This window comes from Oreochromis niloticus, linkage group LG15 (genome assembly GCF_001858045.2).
Source record: "Oreochromis niloticus isolate F11D_XX linkage group LG15, O_niloticus_UMD_NMBU, whole genome shotgun sequence".
In the NCBI taxonomy this organism is placed as follows: Eukaryota; Metazoa; Chordata; class Actinopteri; order Cichliformes; family Cichlidae; genus Oreochromis; species Oreochromis niloticus.
In genome coordinates this window covers 26,377,966-26,401,853 of record NC_031980.2, presented here as the reverse complement: position 1 = coordinate 26,401,853, position 23,888 = coordinate 26,377,966, and the positions used below count along the sequence as shown (strand labels likewise).

Here is a 23,888-nt window from a genome sequence, read left to right as displayed (position 1 = left end):
CCTTTTGACAGAACCTGTGTTAAAAGAAAACTATTCAAATTCTCTTTGAATTTAAGCATACATTCTTTGTTTATTCTGCATTTACTTCATTATATTGCATAAAGGTCTGTTACAAGCTTAAATATAAAGTTGAAAAAGTGTAATTGCAGCCAGGCTATTGATCAAATAATTGCGATTAATTACAGAAAATTGTGAGATTAGTTAATTTTTTTAAATCTATTGACAGCACTAGTTTGTATGCATGTGTGTGAATGAGACATGTTGTATACAGTGCTCAATAACAACAATTTACCTGGAGCTTTGGTTCATTTTTCTTACGGTCGGAAAAAATTACATTTTTCCACCATCTACGGCAGAAATTTCAGGGTTTTACTCTAAGAAAAAAAACAAAAAACTTAAGAGACACTTCCTGCACAGCTCATTCTGTACACATTTCTCGAGCTGACAGGTTTATACTTTTGTACATGGAGGCGGCATACATGGACGGATTAAACATGCAGCTCGATTGCACTCAGCTTATTTCAGTGAACTTCAAGCTTAAAGGCTTCCGTGGATGTCCTCATGATGACCCCAAAAACACCACAGAAGAAGCAGCTGTCTTTGTCCTGTTTTTAATAAAACACATTAACCTTTAATGAGTGACAGGAAGGGTGGGATGACCTCCGACTTCCTGCTTCAGATAAACCTGAGGTTATTGTACTCAGCCCTGAAAATCTTAGAAATAATGTATCTAACCAGATATCTTGATGCTCGATTATCTAAGTAAGGAAATCCCAAAAGGTTGATTCTGTTCATCTGGATGTTTTCAGTCATCATCAGGTGACTTCTTCAGTCTCAGCTGACTGTAGGTTTCCAACTTTATAAACAGTACATTTGCACAGTGACTGAAACTAGCACCACTGAAAGAACAATGGGCTGTGAGGTCAGTTTATGGTCTTCAATTAATGATCATGAGTACCATTCACAGAGATTTGCAGAATGGCTGCAGTCAGGTGAGACTGAAGAAGTTACCTGATGATGACTGAAAACATCCAGATGAACAGAATCAACCTTTTGGGATATCTAACCAGATTCTTACTCTGGATGTCATTACAGTGTTACTCGACTCCAGTAACACTGTCAGGAACCTTGTAGTAATTTTTGACCAGGATATGTCCTTCAGTACACATATTAAACAAATATATCGGACTGCTTTACTTCATTTGTGCAATATCGCTACAATTAGAAATATCCTGTCTCAGAGTGACGCTGAAAAACTAGTTCATGCATTTAATACTTCTAGGCTGGACTACTGTAATTTGTTATTATCAGGATGACAGGGACTCTGCTTGTCCTGATTGGCTGCCTGCCGGGCTCACCTGTGCAGGTGTGACTCAGACTCAAGAGACTGAATTCAGGTTCGTTTATTGTTTTTGGCCACTAACAGTTTATCGTTACAAAGATCCTTTAAATGTGATTTTGGAAGAAATAAAGCAGTAGTGTTCAGGTGTGACCCCGCCCCCTGTCCTGTCTCCAACTGAGCAGAGGGCGGGGCCAGAGGAAAGATCATAACTGACACAAATCAAAGATTATTTTACCCTAAACGACAACAAAGATGAAGTCGATGACGATGATGTGCAACTTCAACAAAATTAATTCAGTGTTTTCGTCAGAGCGAGACCGCCGCCCGCTCCCCGTGTCACCTTGCAGGCCAACAGGAAGTCATTACACACGCACGACAACACCAGGCGCTGGTCCCATAGAGCCAATCAGAGTAAAGGTCAAAGGTTACACAGCAGCTCTCAGCAGGGAGGGGTTAAAAACAAGGGGTGGGGCTTCCCAGCAGGTAAAATCCAACAAAATAAAAAGCAGCAGGAAGCGCAAACACACCCCGCCACAATAAAACCCTCAAAGTAAAAGCTAAGCTCTCAGTCCACAGCCCGACTCGTTCAGGTAGGGGCGGGGCTTCAGGCTTCGGAGTCCAGGCCGTCGAGGGTGAGCTGGCTGCGGTGGGGGGAGTTGGGGCTGGGGGGCTGCTGGGGTTGGAGCTGTTGGAGGGCGTCGAGTGTTTGGTGGAGTCAGAGTCAGGCTGAGGGATCAATACACAAGCATGATTACTGATCATGACTGATGGTCAACAGAGAGTGTGTGTGTGTGTGTGTGCGTGTGCGTGTGTGCGTGAGAGTGAGTGTACGGGTTCTTACTATGTTGGTGGAGACCAAAATTTGAAATTTACTGGTGGGGACCAGAAGCCCTCTTGTGGACCAATATCCAGGTCTCCACAGGGTTGAAGGCATTTTTCACACTCAAAATGTGGTTTTAGTGTCAGGGTTACAGTTGAGTTATGGTTAGGTTTAGGGGGAAGGTTAGGCATTCATTTTTAATGGTTGGGGTTAGGGTAAGCATCTAGGGAAAGCATTATGTCAATGAGATGTCCCCACGTGGATAGCAAACCAGACGTGTGTGTGTGAGTGAGTGTGTGTCTGTGTGAGTGAGTGTGAATGTGTGTGTGTGGGGTACCTCTCGGTCCATCTCGTCCGGGTCACAGATGCTGCGGGACGAAGCTCCTCCCCCAAAATCTGAGCCAATGAAATCACAGAGATAGGTGAGTTAGTGACAGTTCGTGTCGAGACTGGCGACATGAACACTCAGATGTGTTTACCTGAAGCTGTGCGTGTGATGTGCGTCTTGCTCCTCTGTTGCCGTGAGATACTGGAGAGGGGGCGGGGCTTATCTTTAATGGAGTCGTCATGAGAGGAGGGCATCACACTCTGCGGGCACACACACACAGATTAATAGAGTTTATTGATCCTTCTGGCATCCTCAGACTGATCGATCAGCTGGCAGAGGTACATAGCATGACCTGATGACATCATCGCTGCTCAATCAGCTGATGAGCGAGTGTGAGGTGATCAAATCAATAATGTGATTGCTGCATTCAGGTCATGTGACCTGGGCGCAGCCTGAGTGTGGGGGGGGGGGGGGGGGGGACAGAAGCTGGCCTACCCTTCCCACAGAGGAGGTGGAGGGAGAGGAGGAGGAGGAGGAGGAAGGCTGCAGGAGGCTCTGCTGGGAGGAGGAAGAGGAGGCATCTTTCTGCAAGAAGGCGCCAGCCGATGCCGACGTCATGTGATACACGTGCTCAAAGTTGGAGGGGGGAGAGATGAGGGTGTGACGAGAAGAAGAGGAGGAAGGGGAGGGAGACGGGGAGGAGGAGAGGGAGGCAACATCACCAACCTGAACACCAAGACGCAGACAAAGATGAGAAGGAGCAGGATGAAGTTGAAACAGGGGGAAGAGAGAAGAGAGGAGTCAGTGTGATGAAGGCAGGAGTCAGAGGGTTGGGGGGAGGTGACGGAGGAGAACATGCCGGCAGCAGAAGGAGGAGCAGGAGGAGTTACCAGAGGAAGGTCCATGAGGACCTGCATGCCGTCTCCTGGTCCCATGTGAGCCACGTGGTTAAAGTTGGTGGGGTTAGAAATCATCTTAGAGCGAAGCTCCGGATCCCTCAGCATCTCCCTGAGGAGACAACGACACCAGCACACAGGTGAGCACGCAGGTAAACATATCATGGGAAAACACCAGAAGTGACTAAAATCACCTCCTCTGCTGGAGTCGCTCCTCCTCGGGAACCTTGAAGAGAAACTTTCTCTTGCTGCGAGTTCGAACCATCAACTTCCTGCTGTGATCGGACGTCTCCGGGATGGTGAGATCGCCCTCTGAACAGACACGGGTACAAAGACAGGTATGCACAGGTTAGCTTCAGCTGTGGGAGCGTTAGCGTCCACGTGATTCAGGTGTGCTCCTACCTGAGGAGGTGTTGCTGAAGTAAATCAGACGAGGAGGTTCTGAGCTCAGCAGGTTTAACGTTCCTTCAACATTCAGAGGTCGAATCTGTAGATAGGTGCGCACAGTTTTTCAGCCATCACTGCATTCTGAATGGGTGGTCTGACCTTCACTGAACTGTGATTGGTTACCTTGCGCAGGGAGATTGTTTGGACCCACTCAGTAGTGTGAATATCAAAGACATCGACCCCATACTCGCTGTAGACCGTCAGGTGAGATGAGTTAGAGCCTGTCACACAGAGAGACAGGTGAGAGACCATCCACTGCACCCGTTTCTACAAATACAAGAATCGTGCAACGTACAGAAAGCAAGCGGTGTGGCGGGCCACATGAGCTCCTGGGTCCGGGACCGACGTCCCTGTCCATCCACATAGACACCGAGCTGGCTGAAGCAGAGCAGCAGCTCGCTGGATCCGACCTCCAGGGCATGCAGAGCGTCCAGTGGCTGCTGCGCCAGGAAGGACAGCGATGGGTCTGCCGGGCTCACCAGGCTTATGGGCGACGACTCCCCCTGCAAGGCCAGCAGAGCGAAGCCTGACGGGTAACCGATGCACAGCCGGTCCCTGAGCATCCCCAACCACTGAACCAAACCTGGGGCCTGCACCTCCCACAGCTTCTTGTGGTGGGGCTTTCCCGGAGTGATCTCGTAGCACTGAACCTGGAAGCGGGACATAGAGACTGCAGCATTAGGATGGGCACCGGAGCAGAACCGCAGGTCTCCTCCAGGTGAGCCCATACCACTGACCTGACGTTTGACGGCAGCCAGCAGGCAGGGGGGCCTCCTGGGCGGAGAACGCCGGCAGCCATAGCCTGGCAGCCTTTGGTGTCTGCCAGCTTGGCATCGAAGCTGGACTCCGCTCCCTCCAGCACCCCCCAGGGGTGAAGGTGAACTTGACGGTTGCGACCACAGAGGAGCGCAATGATCTTCTCCTTTGGGATCAATTCAATCTGAGAGATCTTCTTACTGTCTGCGGCTCTCACAATCACTGTAGAAAGAAAGGGAGGAGTTAAAGGAGGTCAGCACAATCAGTCACGTGAACAAAGTCTGTTCACTGGGCTCACCGTCTCTCGTGACTTCAACCACAAACAGTCCTTCTTCTGTTCCCAGGGCGATCCTCTCACGATCTGCACAGATGGGAAATGTTCTTAACAAAATAATAAGCGAAATTAACCTGATACAAGTCAAGTAATCAATAAGTCTGAAGATCAACAGGAAACTCCATCCATCAGGAGACCCTGAAACAATTTCAGCCTACCACGGTCAACCATCCTACACTTTCTCAGCAGAGTACTCGTTACTGACCGAGCACAGCGGCGGACAGCGTGGTCTTGATGATGGGCAGCGAGGCATCGTAGGCCTCGTGCAGGACGTGGACCTGCTGGCTCTTCAGCAGGTTCTTGGTCACGATGCTCTGCATACCTTCCAGAATCCGGACCCATTTTCTCTTTTCTACCTCGCTCTCTGCCAGGACAAGCAGAGACACTGAAGACAGCTGCGAGATCAGCTGCGATGATGTCACCTGACCACGACAACAAAAACAATCAGAACAGGACACGCACTGGTGCTCAGACATCAAATGGTATAACGGTGATGGGGTCTCCTACTCTGAAGATGCAGGGGATGTCCTTCCTGGTTGCGTGGATCACATCGGAAGCCAAGACCGAACTAACGGACAAATCTTCATCCCTGAAAAAGTGAGATGCCAGAGATCATCACATATACAAAAATAATACTTGTCACAAACTCCACACAAAAAAAAAATGCCAGCAGCCTTCACGCGACTGCCTAAATCTTCTCTAAACCAGCTAAATCTTTTCATTCTTGGGACTATTACCGTCTTCACAAAGGTATCAGAGTCGTCTCTGAACTACATGAACCTTACCAGGACTCAGAAACTGTCCTAACACTCAGGGCTACACAAACTTTCTTCAGACTTCGTCTCAGGACCCGGATTAACATGCCTACACGAACCTTCTCAGAATTGTTCGCTCTCTGCGGTGTCACTTCATGTTCCAGCACACAGTGATGTTTTTGTGTAGCCAATTTAATTAAAAACATAACGATAACTTCATGTTTCACAGTGTAATCTTCACGTCCTTCATCCAAAGCACACGCTCTGTGTATACGCTCAGTAATTTAAAAGTAGAATGGAAGCCAGAGCCTTGAGTTTTCAGGCCCCTCTTCCGTGGAACCAGCTTCCAGTTTGGATTCGGAAGACAGACACTATCTCTACTTTTAAGATTAGGCTTAAAACATTCCTTTTTGCTAAAGCATATAGTTAGGGCTGGACCAGGTGACCCTAAATCCTCCCTTAGTTAAGCTGCTATAGGTGTAGGCTGCTGGGGGATTCCCATGATGCACTGGGTGTTTTTTCTTCTCTCACTTAATAGACCTCTCTGCACTGAATCATACTTGCTATTAATTTCTGGCTCTCTTCCACAGCATGTCTTTGTCCTGTCTTCCTCCCCTTGCTCAGGGAGGAGCGGATAGAGGATTTCTTCCTGTTAAAAGGGAGTTTTTCCTTTCCCACTGGTGCCGAACCACTTGTACATAGGGGGTCATATGATTGTTGGGGTTTTCATTGTATGTATTATTGTAGGGTCTACCTTACAATATAAAGCACCTTGAGGCGACCGTTGCTGTGATTTGGCAATGTATAAATAAAACTGAATTGAATTAGAAGACCTGGAACTTGCTCCAGAGTCCAGGGATTTTTGCTAAAACAAGCGGACTCTTCAAAAGACCTCAAGTAGTGTTTTCATGTTCTGACAGAAGGTGAGCAAACAGAATACCTGAGGTCGAGGACCAGACCGGCTGCCACCCCAGGCTGCGTGGATTTTCCCTCTGGGATGTCGTAGAGAAAGAGTTTGCAGTCAGAGACCACGGCGAATGCTCGCTGCCAGCCCTTTTTCACGCCACTGGGCTTCGGAATCTGACGGAAGCAAACTAGCTTGAGTATGTGGAGGTGCTACACAGTTACAGGGTCAGTACCGTGTCAGTGGACTCACCCTGACGTAGCCCTTATATGCAGTGCCGATTCCCCTCTGGACGTCAATGCCCTGTGGCCTCTTGGCCTGCTCTGCTGGGATTGGGCAGACAAGAGGGGCGTGGTCTTTACAGGAAACGTGACAGATGAAGGAGCACACTGCAGAGACAGAGAGTCAGTCAGACACCTGTGACTGAACCAGAAGCAAAGGTGCTGTTAGCGCTGCATACCTTCGCAGGCGTATCCCTGCCGGATTAGTCCCACCATCAGGGAGGTGCAGTGCGTGCACTGAGGCGGGCTGGAGAATGTCTTGATGCTCAGCTGGTGAGCTTTGGGCTGAAACACACACACACAAAAAAAAATGTAAAAATCTCTTACAATTACCACGATCGGAGTGGCCCTGTGGAGTCATAGGACACCTGCAGGAACCTCGGGGTACCTTTGGTGTGGTCAGCGCTGTGCTCTGATAGATGGGAGAGGGGCTCGAAGGGACTGCTTTAATTTCCTGTGGACACAAACGGGTCAATCAGTTAAACAAACCGTAACATACAGGACACCTGTGCAAAGACTCATCTGTGACCAACCTCGTTTTCGGAGCCTGTGGAGGGTGATGGGGGCGTAGTGTCTGATTTTGCAGGGGTGGCGTCTATGTCTGAGGGCTGCAGGTAAAAACAGTGACACATAAAGATGATCAACACCTGATCAGATGAACTGTGACAACTACAAATCCACTACTGCAGTATTCATACAGCGGACACATGAAGTAGTACTGCAGTAATATGAGGTTAAGAGGACTGAAGCTAAGCAAGGCTTTTTTTTTGTGTGTGGGCGGAGTCTATTCTATGGATGGAGGTTTTTATAGTCAGTCTGATCAGGTGTGCAGGGCATTAATTTGACCTGAGTGGTTGTTGATGTCATTAGTACAAAACTAGCAGCTATACTTGAGGTTGAAGGTGGCAGGTCACTGTCTGAAGAGGGGAGGGTAAACCTACTTCTTCCCAGAGAGCATGCAGCGAGGAAGCAGAGCAAACTGACGCTTCAAAGTTACAAAGAGAAAGAAGCAAGACGAAGCTGAGTAAATCAGCACTACACCCGAATGGCATCACTGTCCTGTGAGCTGCTGTGTGTGGGTTTGTTACTGTGAGTGGTAGGAAAGTCAGACAGGTAACTCACTCTGAAGGTGAGGTCTGGAGCTAGAGGAGACGTGTTGAAGTATTCAAAGATAGGGTCCTGGAAGTCCGGGAGCTTCAGACCTGCACAGAGATAGATGGTGAAGACACGCCCACAGACAGCACTGTAACCTACCTGTCCTCTCAGACCAGGTTCACTTCACCCTAAAAATCATACACACCTGGTCTGAGTAGTTTTGCCTAACCTTTGTCGGAACGTGAACGGGTCTCCTCCATCTCCTTTTTTAGGGTCTCCATCTGCTCCACCATTTCCTTGCTCCTTTCCTCTGTCTCCTTAAGCTTACTGTAGGCAGAGAGACATGGGTCAGATAGGTGAACACAGTACACAGATAAGATGACAGTCTGCCTCGGTATGACCTCTGACCTTTCCAGGTTGATGTTTGAGGCTTTGACTTTGCGCAGCTCCTCCTGGACCAGCTGTTTGGCTCTGATTTCAGCATCCAGAGCTGACTGCAGCTCGAGGCGAGCAGACATGTCCAACTTCTGACTGCGGCGCACCTTCCACAGGGGGTCCTGGAGGGGGCGGAGTCAGAAGGACAGGCACCTGTTTATTCTCACTGTACATCGAAGCTCAGAAAGCAAGAAATGGTGCAGTCGGATGACCAGACTGCAGGTGAGATGATGTCCGGACATGTGATGCCATCGATGTAGCTGCTGGAAAGTGCGACATCTTCATATGACGTCAAGATTTGATCACTTAAAGCCCTAAAGGACGCACTGCTTAACTTCCAGATGACTCAAAACCTTCAAAGATAACAGAAGAGTACCTGAAGTGAAGTACCTGACCCCCCCAGGTGCCTACTGGAGGTACTCAGTGAGTACAAACTAATGTGTAGACGAGTACTGACTCAAGTACAGAGTAAACTACTCCCTGAAGGACAGACTGTGACACCACCTTAGACTAAAGCTTTGTCTCCACTCTGTCCCCACCAGAGCTTGAACCCTCACTCTGTCCTGACCCTGGATTCATCTCGAGAGGTCACTGTAGACACTAACTCTCTTTGTAACCTCCTCATCTGTGCCTCTGCTTGACCTCTATAGGTCAGAGTTCAGAGTTCAAGCCTTCTTGTCTATAGGCTTCTGTGTGATCCACTCTATGACTTTGTCACAGGTGTCAGGAACCCGCACTGGTAAACCCTCGCTGCGTTCTAATATCAGTGGTACACATGCAAGCCAATAGCCATGCAAGCATCTTTAAGCTCGCCCAGGAAGTGATTTTTGACTGGCTGGAAATCGTGACCAGCTCACTCACCCTCCTGTCTCCATCAATGGGAGGCCAGGGCTTCTTAGGGGGAGTGGCCACTCCTAATTCCAGCTAAGACAGCAGGTTTGAAAGAAAAAAGAAAAAAGAAAAAGAAAAAACCCCCCAAACAAAATCAACACACAGATACAGACAGTACTACAGTCTGAGGAAGGTGGAAGACATTCCTGCATTTCTTTCACAATAAAAGCCTTCAGTTAGGGATAAAACATTTCTGAGAATTTGTAACATAAATTGAAAAAAAAATGTTCTGCTATGACTGAGTGATGTCTAAACACACACGTGTGACAGGCGGAGGCTTCCACAGGTGAAGTCCCACGCTCATATATTATTCTCGGATTAAACAAGTGTGTGTGTGTGTGTGTGTGTGTGTGTGTGTGTGTGTGTGTGTGTGTGTGTGTTACCAGAGGTCTGGTTCCCAAGCTGGAGCTGCGTAGAGTTTCCAGCTCCTCCGTCATCTTGGTGGCCAGAGCCTGCAGATAACCTCGAGCGTCCTTCTCGTCGCTGACCCTGAACACAGTGTACCATATGTCCTTAACCTCCTAAGACCCGAACTCTTCCACGACATGCATTTTTAATTTCTCTTGGATATTTGGGCATATTGGGACCCGATGAATGTAAAAACAAAGAATTTCCAGATTTTTTTTTTATACCTTATTTTTGTTTTTAAGAAAAATGAGAGCCACAAATGAGGATATTCATTTAAAATTTTGACAGTAGCAGTATAATGTCCTCGTAAGTGGATATCAGGCTCATGTAGAGCAAAATTGAGTATTTTGGTCTAAATAACGCAAAATGTGATGTCCACATATGTGGACGGCAGGTCCCAGGAGGTTAAAAATGTATTGCTGAACCCGCGGTGGTGTCCAAGCAGCTCATGTGACTCACCACTGGATGATCTCGGTGATCTGAGCCTCCCAGTGAGCCACGCTCTCCTTCTTGGACGCCAGGTCCTGCAGCTCGTCTTCTAGTTGCCGATTCTGAGCCGTCAAGTTATCCACGAACGAGCACAGCTGGACACAACCACATCGAGAGCAGTATTACACAGCGGTGCTCCTAGTACTACAAAGTGTGCAGTAACAGTACTACAGGAGTATCACCTTGTCGGTCTCTGTCGTCAGTTTTCGGTTTTCTTCTGTCAGCAGGTTCTTCTCTCGCTCATGTTTCTCCTTGAGAGCAGTGAGAGCTTCTTCCATCTCAACTTGCCTGAGGGGGCGCACACACACTGGGTCAGCATGGATCTGGCCATGACTCACCTGTACCTGCCAGTAAACCTGGGTCAGGACTCACCTGTCCCTCTTGGCCTTGTCTAGCTTGTCTCGGAGCTGCAGCAGCTCCTTGTTGGCGGTGAGCTGCGCCCCCTCAGACTCCTGCAGGTCTTTGCGGAGGTTTTTTATCTCAGAGGAGTGGGCCGAGTCCCTCCTCAGGAGCTCCTCCTCGTAGAACACCACCTTCTTGTCCAGCTCTGCCTTTAGACGGGATAGTTCCTGGTGAAACTCCGCTCCTCCCGCTGCTACTCCACGGCCCTGCTGAGACTAGGACCAGAACCAGAACCACTAAGAAGCCCTTCTGCACGACTGTGAGGACCGGCTCCCAGGCTCAAATCGGGATCGTGAGGTCATAATGGGTTTAAGGGTGTGTGTGTGTGACCTCTGACCTTTAGACTCTGTAGCTCCGCCTCCAGCTGTTTGGAGTAAACCTCGCTGTGCTCCCTCAGCTTCCTCTCCTTTGATGCCTCTGTCTGCGCCTCATCCAGCTGAGCCTCCAGCTAACACACAAACAAAAGGCTTTTATTTTGGATCCTTTAAATCTGTAAACTGAAGGTGAGCACAGAGCACGTGAACGCTTGTAGCAGAGCCGCAGTGACACCCCTTCACCTGCAGGCGTGTCAGCAGGTCAGTGGAGCTTACTGAGGCTACGTCCACACGTACCCGGGTATTTTTGAAAACGCATATTTTTCTATGCGTTTGCACCTTTCGTCCACACGTAAACGGCGTTTTCGGTCACTGAAAACGGAGATTTTTAAAAACGCCTGCCAGGGTGGATATTTTCGAAAACTCGGTTTTTGTATTTATGTGTGGACGAGGAAAACGGAGAAAACGCAGCGTCAAAGGTGTGCGCCTTTTTTGACGTCACACTGTGCGCCACATTATTGTTTCGGTGAAATGAATTTCTACAATACTGTTACTGTTAATTGTACTCTCTGCAGTGTTTAAATGCTTACATATACACACACAGTTACTGTCCCTCCACACATACGACTCGGTTCTGCTTCTATGCCCCATCTTTGTTTACTATTTCCCACCGAGGCTTCTAGACTTCTGATTGGCCAACATTTCTACACGGTTAGGAATATATCACCACCTGTTGCTTTGGCATGTTCCTAGCAGCGTTTTCCTTCATTTCTGCATTTACGTGTGGACGGGATTATTTTTTAAAACGAAAACGGAAAATCTCCGTTTTCAAAAATACCCGTGTACGTGTGGACATAGCCTGAGACTCAGACCTACTGAGAGGGAAGCTCTGCAGGGGACCTAACATGAGGCGCCCTGGTGTGCAGATGGAGCGCACAGCAGAGCTGCGTTACAGCACATAAATATGAACATGTGTCTGCAGTGAGGAAGACGCCACACCCCACAGTCCCATCATAAACATTGAATATAAGAGACATCAATCACTCCTCAGGCTGAGCTGATGGGTGATGATGTCAGACTAGTGCTGCTCAAAATGAGTCTCATTTTCCTGCTTTTGCATGAAATTCTTATCATCCTCATGAGGTTCTTTATAACCACATCTGCAAACAGGTGTGCATGCTGTGGAACCAGCTGTCGACCCACCATCACCTCCCCCTCCACTGAGTGTCAGCAGACGGTTTGTGAATAGGGAAGTCACACAACTTTTAGGTTTATATGACTTTTACACCCTGCTAACAAGAAGTGATGTCATTAGCAGTGGTTAGTGATTCATTCGCCTCCTTTCCTGTAACCCTGATTCACTCTCTGCAGTTTTAATTCCTTTAAGCTCACTTGGGTGTTTCCCACGTCACTGAATCATTCCTGCCATTATACTGAAGTCTGCACTTTAAATGACATGTTTGGCCAATCAGAGCACAGCACCGTCACTCAGGGTGATCTGAACTGTGTATGTATGCTGCCTATGCAATCTGACATTAATATGACCTGAAAACATTTCTGAAAACCCCAAAGCTTCCACTTCCTGCTGCTCAAGAGAACAAAGAGGAACAGCCTCCAACAGTCAGCGCGAGCAGAAGGTGTGGTCAGAACACACCTTCCGACAGCGAGAGCGTCCCTTCATTAACCCAGAACCTGAACACTTTATGAAGGAGCCGTCATAATTCATCTTATGATCTGACCAAACCTTTTAGACCTGTCGTGTCTCTGACATGTGCTCACGGCGCTTTAAACACTTGGTTCCTTCTCGTTTCACATCAAAGTGTCCTTTGAGTGACCAACGGCTTCCTGCTTATTACAGGAGTCTGTCTCCCTCTACTGGTCAGCACGAGGAGGTGCACCTCAGGACTGATGGTGCACCTCCCATTCCTGATTAAGTCTTTCCAGTTTGACTCTGGAACTCAACTTAGAAAGTCAGAAAACAAACTCTTAATCTGTATAGCTGTACTGCTAACCACACAAGAGAACAGTATCACGCTGCACTGTTGGCGATACCCAGACGGCTCTACCTCACTTATGAACCAAAAACAAATCCTCTTTTTCCTGCTTTGTTTGTCTCTCAGGCTCATCTTCAGACCTCTCACACTTCTGTTCCTGACTTCCTGTCATCAGGACATGTGCACAATCATCATCACTTACAAATTAGTTAAAGGGACCAAACTGATAACCCGACAGACGCTCCCTAACCCTCCATAACCAGGGTGAATGCTAACGGAGGAGACTTTCGTCTCTAAGGTTTTAATCACAAATGGTCAGTGCTGATGCTCTGCACTCCTCCTCCTCGCTCACCTCCTTGCGGCTCTTCTCCATCTTGCGGATTTCCTGCCTCGTGCCGTCCATCTTCTGCAGCAGCGCTTCCATCTCCTCCTCCTTGTCACGGAGCTGGCGGGTCAGGCGCTGCTTTGAGGAGCGCAGCTCAGCCATCCTCTCTGACAGCTCAGAGAACTCCTGCAGTGCCAGCTTCCTCTGCGAGTGCGCCTCCTTCAGCTCCTTCGTCTGACTCCTCAGGCGTTCCAGGGCGTCAGCCAACTGCTGCTCAGAGGGTGTGGGGTTTATTAGTTTGGAATTACATGACTATTAAGCCCCTTTTCATTAGTAACTACTCGGATTGACTCGCCACAGTTTAAAGGGTTTTCTGTAAGGTCCTAGTTCCTGGTACCGTTTTAGTACCTGCTCACCCAGGGTTCCAAGCCATCTGAGCAGGTACTAAAATGACGTCGTCACACTGCATGCCACTGATTGCCTGGTCGGTAGCGTCACTCGATGAATCATGAGAGCATCTTGTTCACGAAAATCAAAATTGCCATTTTTAAAACCATGGCAACGAGGGAAATGGCTACAAAAAACAGTCCGACGAGTTTGACGAAAAGCCACAGGTATGTCGTCGCTTCGATGTCCACCTTTGTTGTAGCATTCTGCATAGTAATTAAGACGCGGGATGCTCAAACATGTTGCTATGACAACAACCACTCACATCAGGTAGTGCTGGATTGTAATGGAAAACGAGCTGATCAGAGTCGGTACTAATGGAAAAGGGGCTTTATTCTGAAAAGCAGCTCCACCTGCGGCCAGGTGCGCGTACCTTGTGGACCTCATCCTTCTCCTGTCGCAGGCTTTTCACCTGCTTCTCCAGGCTCCTCATTTTGGAGGCGGAGCTTTCATAGTCCTGTCTGAGAGAGACCGCCTCCTCCAGCTGGTGCTCCAGCCTGTCAGAGTCTGAGATTACAGGGGCAGGGTTTATTTTAATAAATAAAAAGTGTGACATTACTTAAATAACTTTATTTAAAGGGATTTTTCTGAGTACTGTCTCATCGGCTCCAGCGTATTAATAAACTTGTCTGTATGACATTAAACACAAGCTCGGGGTGGAGCACAGAACTTGAAATATTTAAGGTTTCCTGCGAGTGGTGCTGTTAAACAAACCTAACAGGAAATAAAGTTTCAGGGTTTCAGCTAACTATGCTCCAAGCATAGTCAGACTGAAACATCTGGACGGAGAGTGTCTTCTAAACCCGAGGTCTCAGTTACAACAACCATCCATCTAAAAATATCTGGATGTGCGTGTGGCAGCGATGATGCACTCCGTGCCTGCAGACTGCTGTGATTCACAGAGCTGAAGGCTGATGATGTGAGCACAGGTTACTGATCAGTATCACTAACATATAGAGAAGCTGGAGCTGCTGTTTGCTCTAAACTACATCAGGTGCTACCACACCAGCTGTGTCTGTTACCACGGAAACATCCTCTGACCTGCCAGCTTCTTCTTGAGTCGTTCAATCTCCTCGTTGAGCTTCTTGATCTCTTTGTCTCGACTCAGAGTTCCTCCTCGAGCTGGAGCCTGCAGGGCCTGAGTCGACTCTGTGGGAGGGCAGACACTGTGAGGTCACAGCGAGTACTGCAGTATTACAGAGTACTGCAGGAATACTGATCGAGTCCTACAGAGTACTACTGGAGTCCTACAGAGTACTGCTAAAGTAGTGCTGGAGTCCTACAGCGTACTGTGGGAGTACTGCTGGAGTCCGCCTCCTCCTTACCCTGCAGTTTGCGGTTCAGTTCCTGTTTCTCCTGCTCCAGTCGACGAATCCTCTTCTCAAAAACCTCCACCTCCTCCCCTCCCGCTCCGCCGTCTGTTTCGATCTGGACACGCAACCCCGCCCTGCTGACAGAGCTGCGGTCGGAGAAGCAGCTGTCGGTGGTGTAGGTGAATCCAACGAAGGGGAGGTGCTGCCCTGTAAAACCAGTGTGAGACACTGGAGGTCCAATGTCCTGTAGAGAGAAGACCTGTCAGCATGAAGGACTGTGCGGACAAGAAAGGCCACTGGAAAACCTGTGGTCTCAGAGTCACCTGGAGTCTCGGGGACTCTCAGAGACTCCTGGGCCTCAGACTCCATCAGTCTGATTGCCCTGTGACTCCAGGTGACTCTGAGACTGATGGAGTCTCAGAGCAGTCAGACTGATGGAAGGCCATTTCTCACAGGGAGCAGCACATACTGTACTGCCCTCTGCAAAGCGCAGCGAAAGCACTCTGGCGGGGAGAAATCCCACATGCCACAGTCAAAGTTCAACTGGGTTGATTAATTTTACGTGATTCGCTCCAGCTAGTGGTGAGCCCACTGCATGCTGTTTCCTATGTAAAACGGTCTTGAGGATAGAAAGACGGTCCTCACCGGGTTCTTCAGGACATCATCATCTACGTCAAAGTTGGAGGTGTCGGTGGGTGACGACACCTCGGGGATGTAGGGGGCCCCGGTGGACCGGATGTTGTCCCAGTCGATCGCGTTGAAGAAAGGGTGGCTTTTAAAGTCGGAGATCCCATTAAGTCCGAGGCGACGTTCCCTGGAACAGAGCAAGCGCTGGATCAGATCCTTGGCATCTTCAGACACATCGGTCACATGGGAAGGGAACTGGAAACGCTCCTGGAAACAGCAAAAGAAAAGACAAGGAGGCATTCAGAGGAAGACGAAGAGTCTGGAAACTGGACAAAAAGGCGAGCGTGCGCTGAGGGACGAGCTCTGATTTAGAAACAGGAAGTGGGACGAGAGCCTGGAGACAGACTCGTAACCTGGAAACAGCAGCACAGCACGGGCAGGAGGACAAAAGTAATCTAATTACAGAGCACAGTATCATTACCCTGACAGAGTGTAATCTGATTACTGTAACAGCTAGCGTCTTTATTTATTCCGAAAGACAGCCCGATTACTCTGGCAGACAGAACAATCCTTGGTTCTGACCTCATGATTCATGATCTTGCCATAGGTTTCAACCAGCGACTCAGCGTAGAACGGTGTCTCGCCGTACAGCATCTCGTACATGCACACACCCAGCGACCACCAGTCGCACTCTGGGCCATAGCGGCCCATCCCGTCCTCCATTGCCTGCAGGATCTCTGGGGAGATGTAGTCTGGCGTGCCAACTGCCACCGAGGACTGAACCTGTAGTGACACATTGGGATGGGCCGAGGTTACAAAAGGTCATCCAGAAAAGGTCAATGGTCAACTTAAGCTCAAGTAACAGAACTAAACAAGCTTAACTTAATTAAGCTATTGAAGTTCCTGACTTCAGACCAGCACTAACATTACCAGGGTTAACCTTAAACCAGACTAACGTGAGCACTGTTAGCTTCAAAGCAGCGGTGGGAGCATGACAGTTACCGTGCCGTCCTCCATCATGCGGAGACAGGATCCGAAGTCTGCGAGGCGAATATGGCCATTGACGTCGAGCAGGACGTTGTCAGGTTTGATGTCTCTGAAAGACGAAAAACATACTCAGCTCGTCATCGTCACCTTCATCACAGACAGGTCACATGGTCAGCTTATGCCGCAGCAGGATCTGACTGACCACACACAGTATAAAGATGGGTGGCGCTACTGTGCCGTGAACCCATTGGTCCTTTTCAGATGAGTGTTTTTGCTGTCACTGTTTTGGGTTTTGAAGCTGGCGGTGACGAGGGGCTTTCTCTGAAATCACACACTCACTGTGACAACCTCCACATGGTCCTTTCTAAAACATATGACCAGGCGTACCAAGCGGGATGTGCGTCCATGTTTTATCCAACTCCGATCACGTGATGCCCCTTAAATCTGTGTGTAAACTGTGTGTGAATAAAGCTGTGTGAGACTGAACAACAGCAGGTTAAAGTTCAGCCATCTCAGGAAGGAAAAGGCTGGCTGAGCAGAAAGGAACTACATTTCCCAGAGGACACTGCAGCAGGAAAAGCACACTTCCTGGACACACAGAGGCACATACCTTTGGTAGGACCAGTACAACTTAGAGTACAGTGTGAAGTACAGGCAGTACAGTGTGCAGTACTCCGAGTACCTGTGGATGTAGTGCTGCTGATGGATGGAGTGGATGGCAAGTACCATCTCAGCCACGTAGAACTTGGCCATATCCTCAGGAAGTCGATCCTCAAACTTACTGAGCAGCGTCAGCAGGTCGCCACCCACGTAGTAATCCATCACCAAGTACTGCAGTACAGGTACACACAGAGGAGTTAAAGATAGTACCAGTACCAGTCCCAGTCCCACAGAGGACAGCAGCAAGTACTTACCAAATAGTTGTCGTCCTGGAAGGCGTAGTGCAGGTTGGTGATCCACTGACTGTCTCCTTTCACCAGGACGTCACGCTCTTCACGGAAACATGCCGTCTGCACTCACAGCATACCGACACGTCAATAACACGTCAACAGCACGCTAAGGTCACAACAGCACATTACATGATCATGAAAAGGAGCCCACCTCTGCTCGCTTTAGCATCTCCCACTTATTGAGGATCTTCATAGCATAAACTTGCTCCGTGTGCTTCATTTTCACCACGGCAACCTGACAGAGAGAGAGGGGGGCGAGAAACATGAACACACAGGTGAACACAAACAAGGGTCCAGAATGATGCCATGTCAGTGCGTGTTTCAAATTTGCGTGCCTCCCACAGGTGTATCACCTGTGCAGTGTTGCTGCTATGGTCGCCATGGTGACCGGGTGTGTATCTTTAACACCACTTGCAGAGCTGGTCTGAGCACATGACATAGAACCCCACCCACACAGCTCACCTGGAGTTACCTGAGGACAGGTGTGTCACAGCCATGCCTGCCCGGTGCTTTGGGACATACCTGAGGACAGGTGTGTGTTTATGTCCCAGGGCAGCAGGCAGGTGTGGTTGTGACACACCTGTCCTCCGGTATGTGAAGAACGCACACACAGAAGCAGACACACACTGACAGCGGCTGCCGAGGACACTCGCTCTGCTTTACACATTATCCAAAAGCCCAAAAGATGCCAGAGAGGACGCTTAGTGCAGACCTCAAACAAGAAGGACTACAAATACCACAGTACCGTGTGGGTTCTGATGTGTGTGCACGTCTTCACTGCATGTCTCACAGGAAGCTGCGTCCATGCTGTAAAGAGCTGAATTGCTCTGTCCCCTTGTACCACGCTACCTGACCACGATCACGTCAAACTTCTTGTATGTAAGACCTCACCAACCCGTCTCTGTTCACATTAAACAGAACTTCAATATTTCAGCCAATCACATCGTGGTGTGCTGCAGCACGTTTAATATGAGATCTCCATCAGCGTCCACAGTGATCTTCAGATTATCCTTGATTACCATCTCCACCTTGGATTATTTCTGGGCCACAGGCTCAGGTGAGGCGAGGAGGACGGGGCTGTATCCAGTTTTAGGACTGAGACGACCGCCGAGCCTACAGCGCGAGGAGCCTTCCGACCAATCAGGTTACAGACGCAGGGTCACAGTTTCTCTCTGCTGACTTGTTTATTGATTGATTTTTTTGCCACGTGTCTGTCAAAACAACAACAAACACATGACATGACCTGGATTTGTTCAGTCACCCTGCCTCTGATGATGTCACAGGTGGTGGAGTTAATGCCTGCGACATTAACTGAAATGAAGTTTTGTTTCAGGGACTGGTCGTCACGCCGCCGCCTCCTCCATCAGGTTTGTGTTCCTAACAGCTTCCCATTTACTTCCTGTGTTTGCCTGGAATAGCCCTTCCCGTTTTCCCTCAGACTGCAGAGGAAGAGGGCGGAGCCTCCTCTGAGCCACTGCGACACAGTGTGCCGTCTCAAACACACAATATGCCGTCTCAAACACACAATATGGACAGGAAATCCCACGGCTCAGGTGCTTTACAAAGTAAGAGTCTGTATTTATTCTGTCTACACATGAATACGCCACTTTTCCTTTTCGTCACCTTTAGTTGCCTGACAGGTCACAGGTCATCAGGAACTCTTACCTCTCCAAAAGCTCCTCGTCCAATCACCTTCAGGATCTCGAAGTCGTCTTTGTGCAGCCGCATGTCCTTCACCGTGGTTGTGAATGGCTTCACTGCAACACACAGAAGAGCTGGGGTAATGTCATCTCACGCACGCAGAGGTCCACACTAACCCATCTCATACAGGTAACATTCTGTTGTTGACTTCTTACCAGATCAAATCACAATGATAACAGAGGCTGAAGCCCTCACCTGGTCAAGAGCAGGTTATATTCAGAGTTTAAAGCAGAAGCGGTCCTCTGATTCTTTTATGTGCATCAGTGTGCAGCTTGTTCCTGAGAGCAGTGCATGAACCTAGAGCGGCTCAGACTGAACGTTCATGTGCTGATGCAGCAAATGTCTAAATCTTGTTCTAGTTGATCATACTTGACTCTTATCTGCTACAAACACAGAACACCAGGACTTTTCAACCAATCACATTCATCCACTCTGATCTTCGTCATCAGTCTGTGTGACAGGAAATGTTATAGTTTCTGTGTTTCAGACACAAATGTGCAGTCGTTGCCTTAAAAACAAAGACAAAATCATTTACTGCAATTCAACTTGTGTTTTCCCGCTTTGTGCCACAAATGACCAGATTAACCAGTTTCACCTCTCAGGTTATTCACTTAGATTTTTAGGTTCTTTACAGATTTTTACTTGACAGCATCTCTGTAGAAAAGGAGTCACATGAAAGGTGAAATGTCCCTTTAAATTGGTCAGATGCTATCAGCTCTGCCCCTTTCACGTGAACTTGCAGGTTAAACCCCGAGTTAACTCAGCGAGATGATAACCAGCTTTGTGTGACCTCTGACCCTGATCGCTGACGTTAGGTTAAATGTATCCTGATAACAGAACGACCCGAGTCTGGCAGTGAGTTTGAGTCATTAGTACCCTGCATGTTGTCAGCTCCTCATCATTTATTCATCTGATCTGAGATCAGATTTATCTGGGTCACTCACACTTACTCTGATAGAAACCAGAATAGAAACACAGCAGAGGAGCTGAGCTGGTTTCAATTCTTCCTCAGAGGCCTGACTTAACGCTTGCAAACACTTTCGGCCTGACTGATGTCACTGCTGTGACTTCCCAGGCTGAGGGCTGAGAAACAGAGCACAGAAACATTCACCACGTCATGGCAGCATTATGGTTTCCATGTCTACGAGTCTGCTGCCAACTGACGCAGACATGTCTGCAGAGTGACCGCGGCTGCTGGTCCTGGTTCAGTTCTGCAGCAGGTGGAGAACTTTATCACTGATCAATAACGGATGGAGGGCAGTTATTGATCAGCGATAAAGTGGTTTGTCATACATTATTAATGGAGGACAAATGAAGTGAGTGCATCCTCTCTTGTCCCCGCCCTCTTAGGTGAGTGCCTGAGTCTAAGAACCTTGTGATTGCTCAGAGAGCGATGCTGTCTGAAGCAATTATGGATTACTTTAAAGTATGGGAGGGGAACTCCAGGCCTTGAGGGCCGGTGTCCTGCTCCAACTCAGAGCAGAACCCCAAACTGAAACCAGGTCACAGAAACCAGGACAGGAACAGGCTGAACCAGGTCAAACTGGGCCAGAGTGTTTCAGCTGCACAGAAGCTGGAAGCTGATTCAAGACCAGCTGATCGATTACACCTTTATCACTGAATAACATTAGCGACATGCAGTCACCATGGAAACGCTAACAGTCTACATGGGACCCACAACCAGGGCAGGAAGGCGGAGCCTGAGCAAGAGAGGATGATCCTACTGTTCTTCATCCTGACTGAACTTTAAACCTGATCACCTCGATTATTATCTTGTGACCACGTCAGACCACGAGAGACCCAGAGACGCCGTTTAAGCCTTCAGAATCCTCTTTCAAACAGCTCCACAAACCTGGAGCTGAGCTCAGGGGAGAGAGCCTTCAGACACCTGTGAGGTGAATCTGCCTCTGACCCCTCAAGCACACTGGATCTACCTCACGTACACCTGAAACTCCCTAAAGCGTGCTACACCTGGATCTCCTTGGTTGACCTTTGTCCTGTCATTAGGACAGCTCCAGACTGCTGAACCTGACTCCCACCCCCTCGGATCTTACCCCACTCCAGGAAGTCGGTGACGTGCTTCTCCCTCTTGAGCGGGGACTGGGAGCACTCGGTGTAGAAGCAGAGCAGCAGGTCTAGCAGCGCCTCCACGCTCAGGCAGCCGGCCGCCCGCTGCTCCAGCAGCAGCTTCTCCAGCCGCTTCAACCGCTCCTGCGCCGACATCCTGCTGTCGGTCCCTGCCGGACTCTCCAGGATGCTCCGCCGGGCCCGCGTCGCTCAGTCCGGGTGTATCCGCCGCCGAGGCTCCGCTTCCTGCCTAGCTGCTAGCCGTTAGCCGTTAGCTCCGGGAGAAGCTTCCCGACATTTTGAGCCGCGGGGTTCGGAGCGTCGCCGAAAGTCCTCCGGTCACCGTGGGTCACCGCCGGTCAGCAGCCTACGGGCCTGCCTCTGTCCGCCCTCCTCCGGCTCTAATCCGATAAATCTGTTCTTTCCTCTCAGGATCAGGACGTCGGGCGGACCGTCGTCTCTCAGGTCGGCCGCCGCTGCTCCATGTCCGCCGCTCGGTGTGTCGAACCGGGGCTGGCTCCGGGGGCGACTGCGCGGGGGTCAGAATGTCCGAGTTCTCCGGAGGAGTGGGGGAGAGCGGGATCACGGCCGGTTTGAGGAGAGTTCGAGGCGGCTGCCGGTGTGGCGGAGCGCTGGGAATATGGCTGAATCCAGGACGGAAGATCCCGAGCAAGCGGAGGAGTTGTGTCCCGCTTCCGGTGCCGGGGAGCTTCACAATAAAATATCCGAGCCCAGAATAACAGAAGTCAGTGACGAGCATCAACAAAACGCAAGAACAGAAGGACTAAAAACATGTGGGGATAAGGAAGCAAACAAATAAAACATAATGTAAACAAATAACACATCCAATAAACAAACAACAATCTGGTTCAATCAGCAGCAGTATTCATTCGTTTATTTTCTCTCTTTAGAAATCTCCACCATCTCCTCCTGTCCCTCCAGCCCTCTGCACATGCTCAGAAAACTCAAGCCTCCCGACAGACTCATCTCGTGCTTACTGAACATATGAACATCTCCAGCTCCACCGTCTCCATCACAGCAGGTCTCCCCTCCATCTTTTAACCTTCCCTTTCACCCCTGCCTTCTTCCGTCACACTCGTCTCCACCCACTCCACCCTGCCTGCACTCTTTTCACTTTCCTCTGGATGGCTGACACCGCGTATTTAAACTCATACATCTTCACTGCCTTTGCTTCTTCAGTTTGGAGAATTTCATCTGAATTTAAGATTGAAAAATTGACCACTCGATTAAATATTTTTTGTCAGTTTATATTTTTGTATATATTATTTTATAAATGTTCACAAAAACAATAAAAATCGTTTTATTTTAAAGCTGATCTGAGAGATGTGATGATCATTTAAATCTTCTGAAATCCCAAACAATCAATCAATAATCAGCCGATTGTTTAATTATCATTATCAAAAATTATTTTTGTTATAATTCTTCAGAATTATTTAAATGTGTTTTTCAATAAAATGTGTAATTTCTCTACAATATGAAAAAAGCAACACTTAAATGTTAAATAAAGATATTTTTTTAATATCAAAGATAAGCTCCACTGGTTAAAATAAATTAATAAAACAGGATTTAGCTTCTTTTATGTCTAGTAAAAAGTCTGCAGAAATCAACCTCCGGCAGCTGGACGCGCTTTCCGTCTTCCTTTTTTTTAATAAAACATTTAAAAATTGTAAATAATTAAAACAAAAAAAAATCACAAATATGAAAACTGTAAAACGTTAACGCGGCTGTTAGCCGGGATTTTATTCTGAAGGACGGAGTCCTGCTCTCGGAAGTTAGAACGTGCTGCTGTACGCAGTCGTGACTCACCTGCTCTTCGCTCCCTGAGGAACACCGAGGCCCCGCCCTCCTGCACCGGAAACGCTCCAGATACATGACGTCACGTCATGGTTGACAGGAGCTGAAAGAGGCTGGTACCATACAGGCATTAGCGCACAGAAAAACTAAAAACAGATTGAACTCCTGGCTTCTACGAGATTTGTGATTAAAAGGAAGAATTTTGCTTTCAAAGTCTGAAGGAATCTGACACTAGCATCATCTGTAAAATCTAATTAGTTCCCATAAATTAGAAAAATTATGCAAACTCCTTGCCTCAAAAGAAACTAAGTCCAGCTAACTTAAGATAACCACGTTAGGACAACTTATTCACAAGTATTACAAGTACACAGTACTACGAATAACTCGATGTTTCTGAGTGAGCAATATTAATGTTTTCCCACTGACAAACATTTCAAGTTCTACTAAATTAAAATAACAATTTGTGCTAATCACATTATGTTTTATCAGCCTTGGACTTGAGAGATTCCTAATACAACACTTAATATAAACACTGTATGTGTGATTCAAACATAATTTAAAAAAGAGAGTTAAAGTCAGCCCAACTTTTATTTTCAAAAATCAAAAAAGTAAATCAGCCAACATACTGGACACTGTTCTACAACAGACACGTTGTTGTCTTATTTAATTTAAACTAAATATTTATTTGTTAGACAATTTAAAACTTCATCTTACAATGAAACGAAGTCTCAGATTTAATTACTCTATACTAAGTTTAGGCTTCTT

The 23,888-nt window shown here is 48.2% G+C and overlaps 1 protein-coding gene across 1 annotated transcript; it reads right to left on the bottom strand.

The window, feature by feature from the left end:
* Window positions 1-1,815: 1,815 nt before the first annotated feature.
* Window positions 1,816-21,497, bottom strand: cdc42bpb (CDC42 binding protein kinase beta (DMPK-like)). Its single transcript, XM_025899076.1, is given in 40 exon segments — window positions 1,816-2,014; window positions 2,017-2,068; window positions 2,500-2,558; window positions 2,642-2,750; window positions 2,986-3,216; window positions 3,381-3,498; window positions 3,581-3,698; window positions 3,789-3,873; window positions 3,957-4,054; window positions 4,129-4,483; window positions 4,571-4,602; window positions 4,605-4,811; window positions 4,888-4,950; window positions 5,129-5,345; window positions 5,431-5,512; window positions 6,619-6,758; window positions 6,835-6,971; window positions 7,043-7,148; window positions 7,252-7,317; window positions 7,397-7,471; window positions 7,986-8,065; window positions 8,188-8,285; window positions 8,367-8,515; window positions 9,668-9,773; window positions 10,152-10,276; window positions 10,364-10,469; window positions 10,554-10,798; window positions 10,921-11,031; window positions 13,244-13,486; window positions 14,037-14,170; window positions 14,705-14,812; window positions 14,989-15,220; window positions 15,622-15,870; window positions 16,186-16,386; window positions 16,606-16,699; window positions 17,273-17,421; window positions 17,505-17,600; window positions 17,692-17,775; window positions 19,206-19,297; window positions 21,296-21,497. Coding segments are annotated over 40 exon segments (5,289 nt in total). The 5' UTR covers window positions 21,465-21,497; the 3' UTR covers window positions 1,816-1,946.
* Window positions 21,498-23,888: the final 2,391 nt, after the last annotated feature.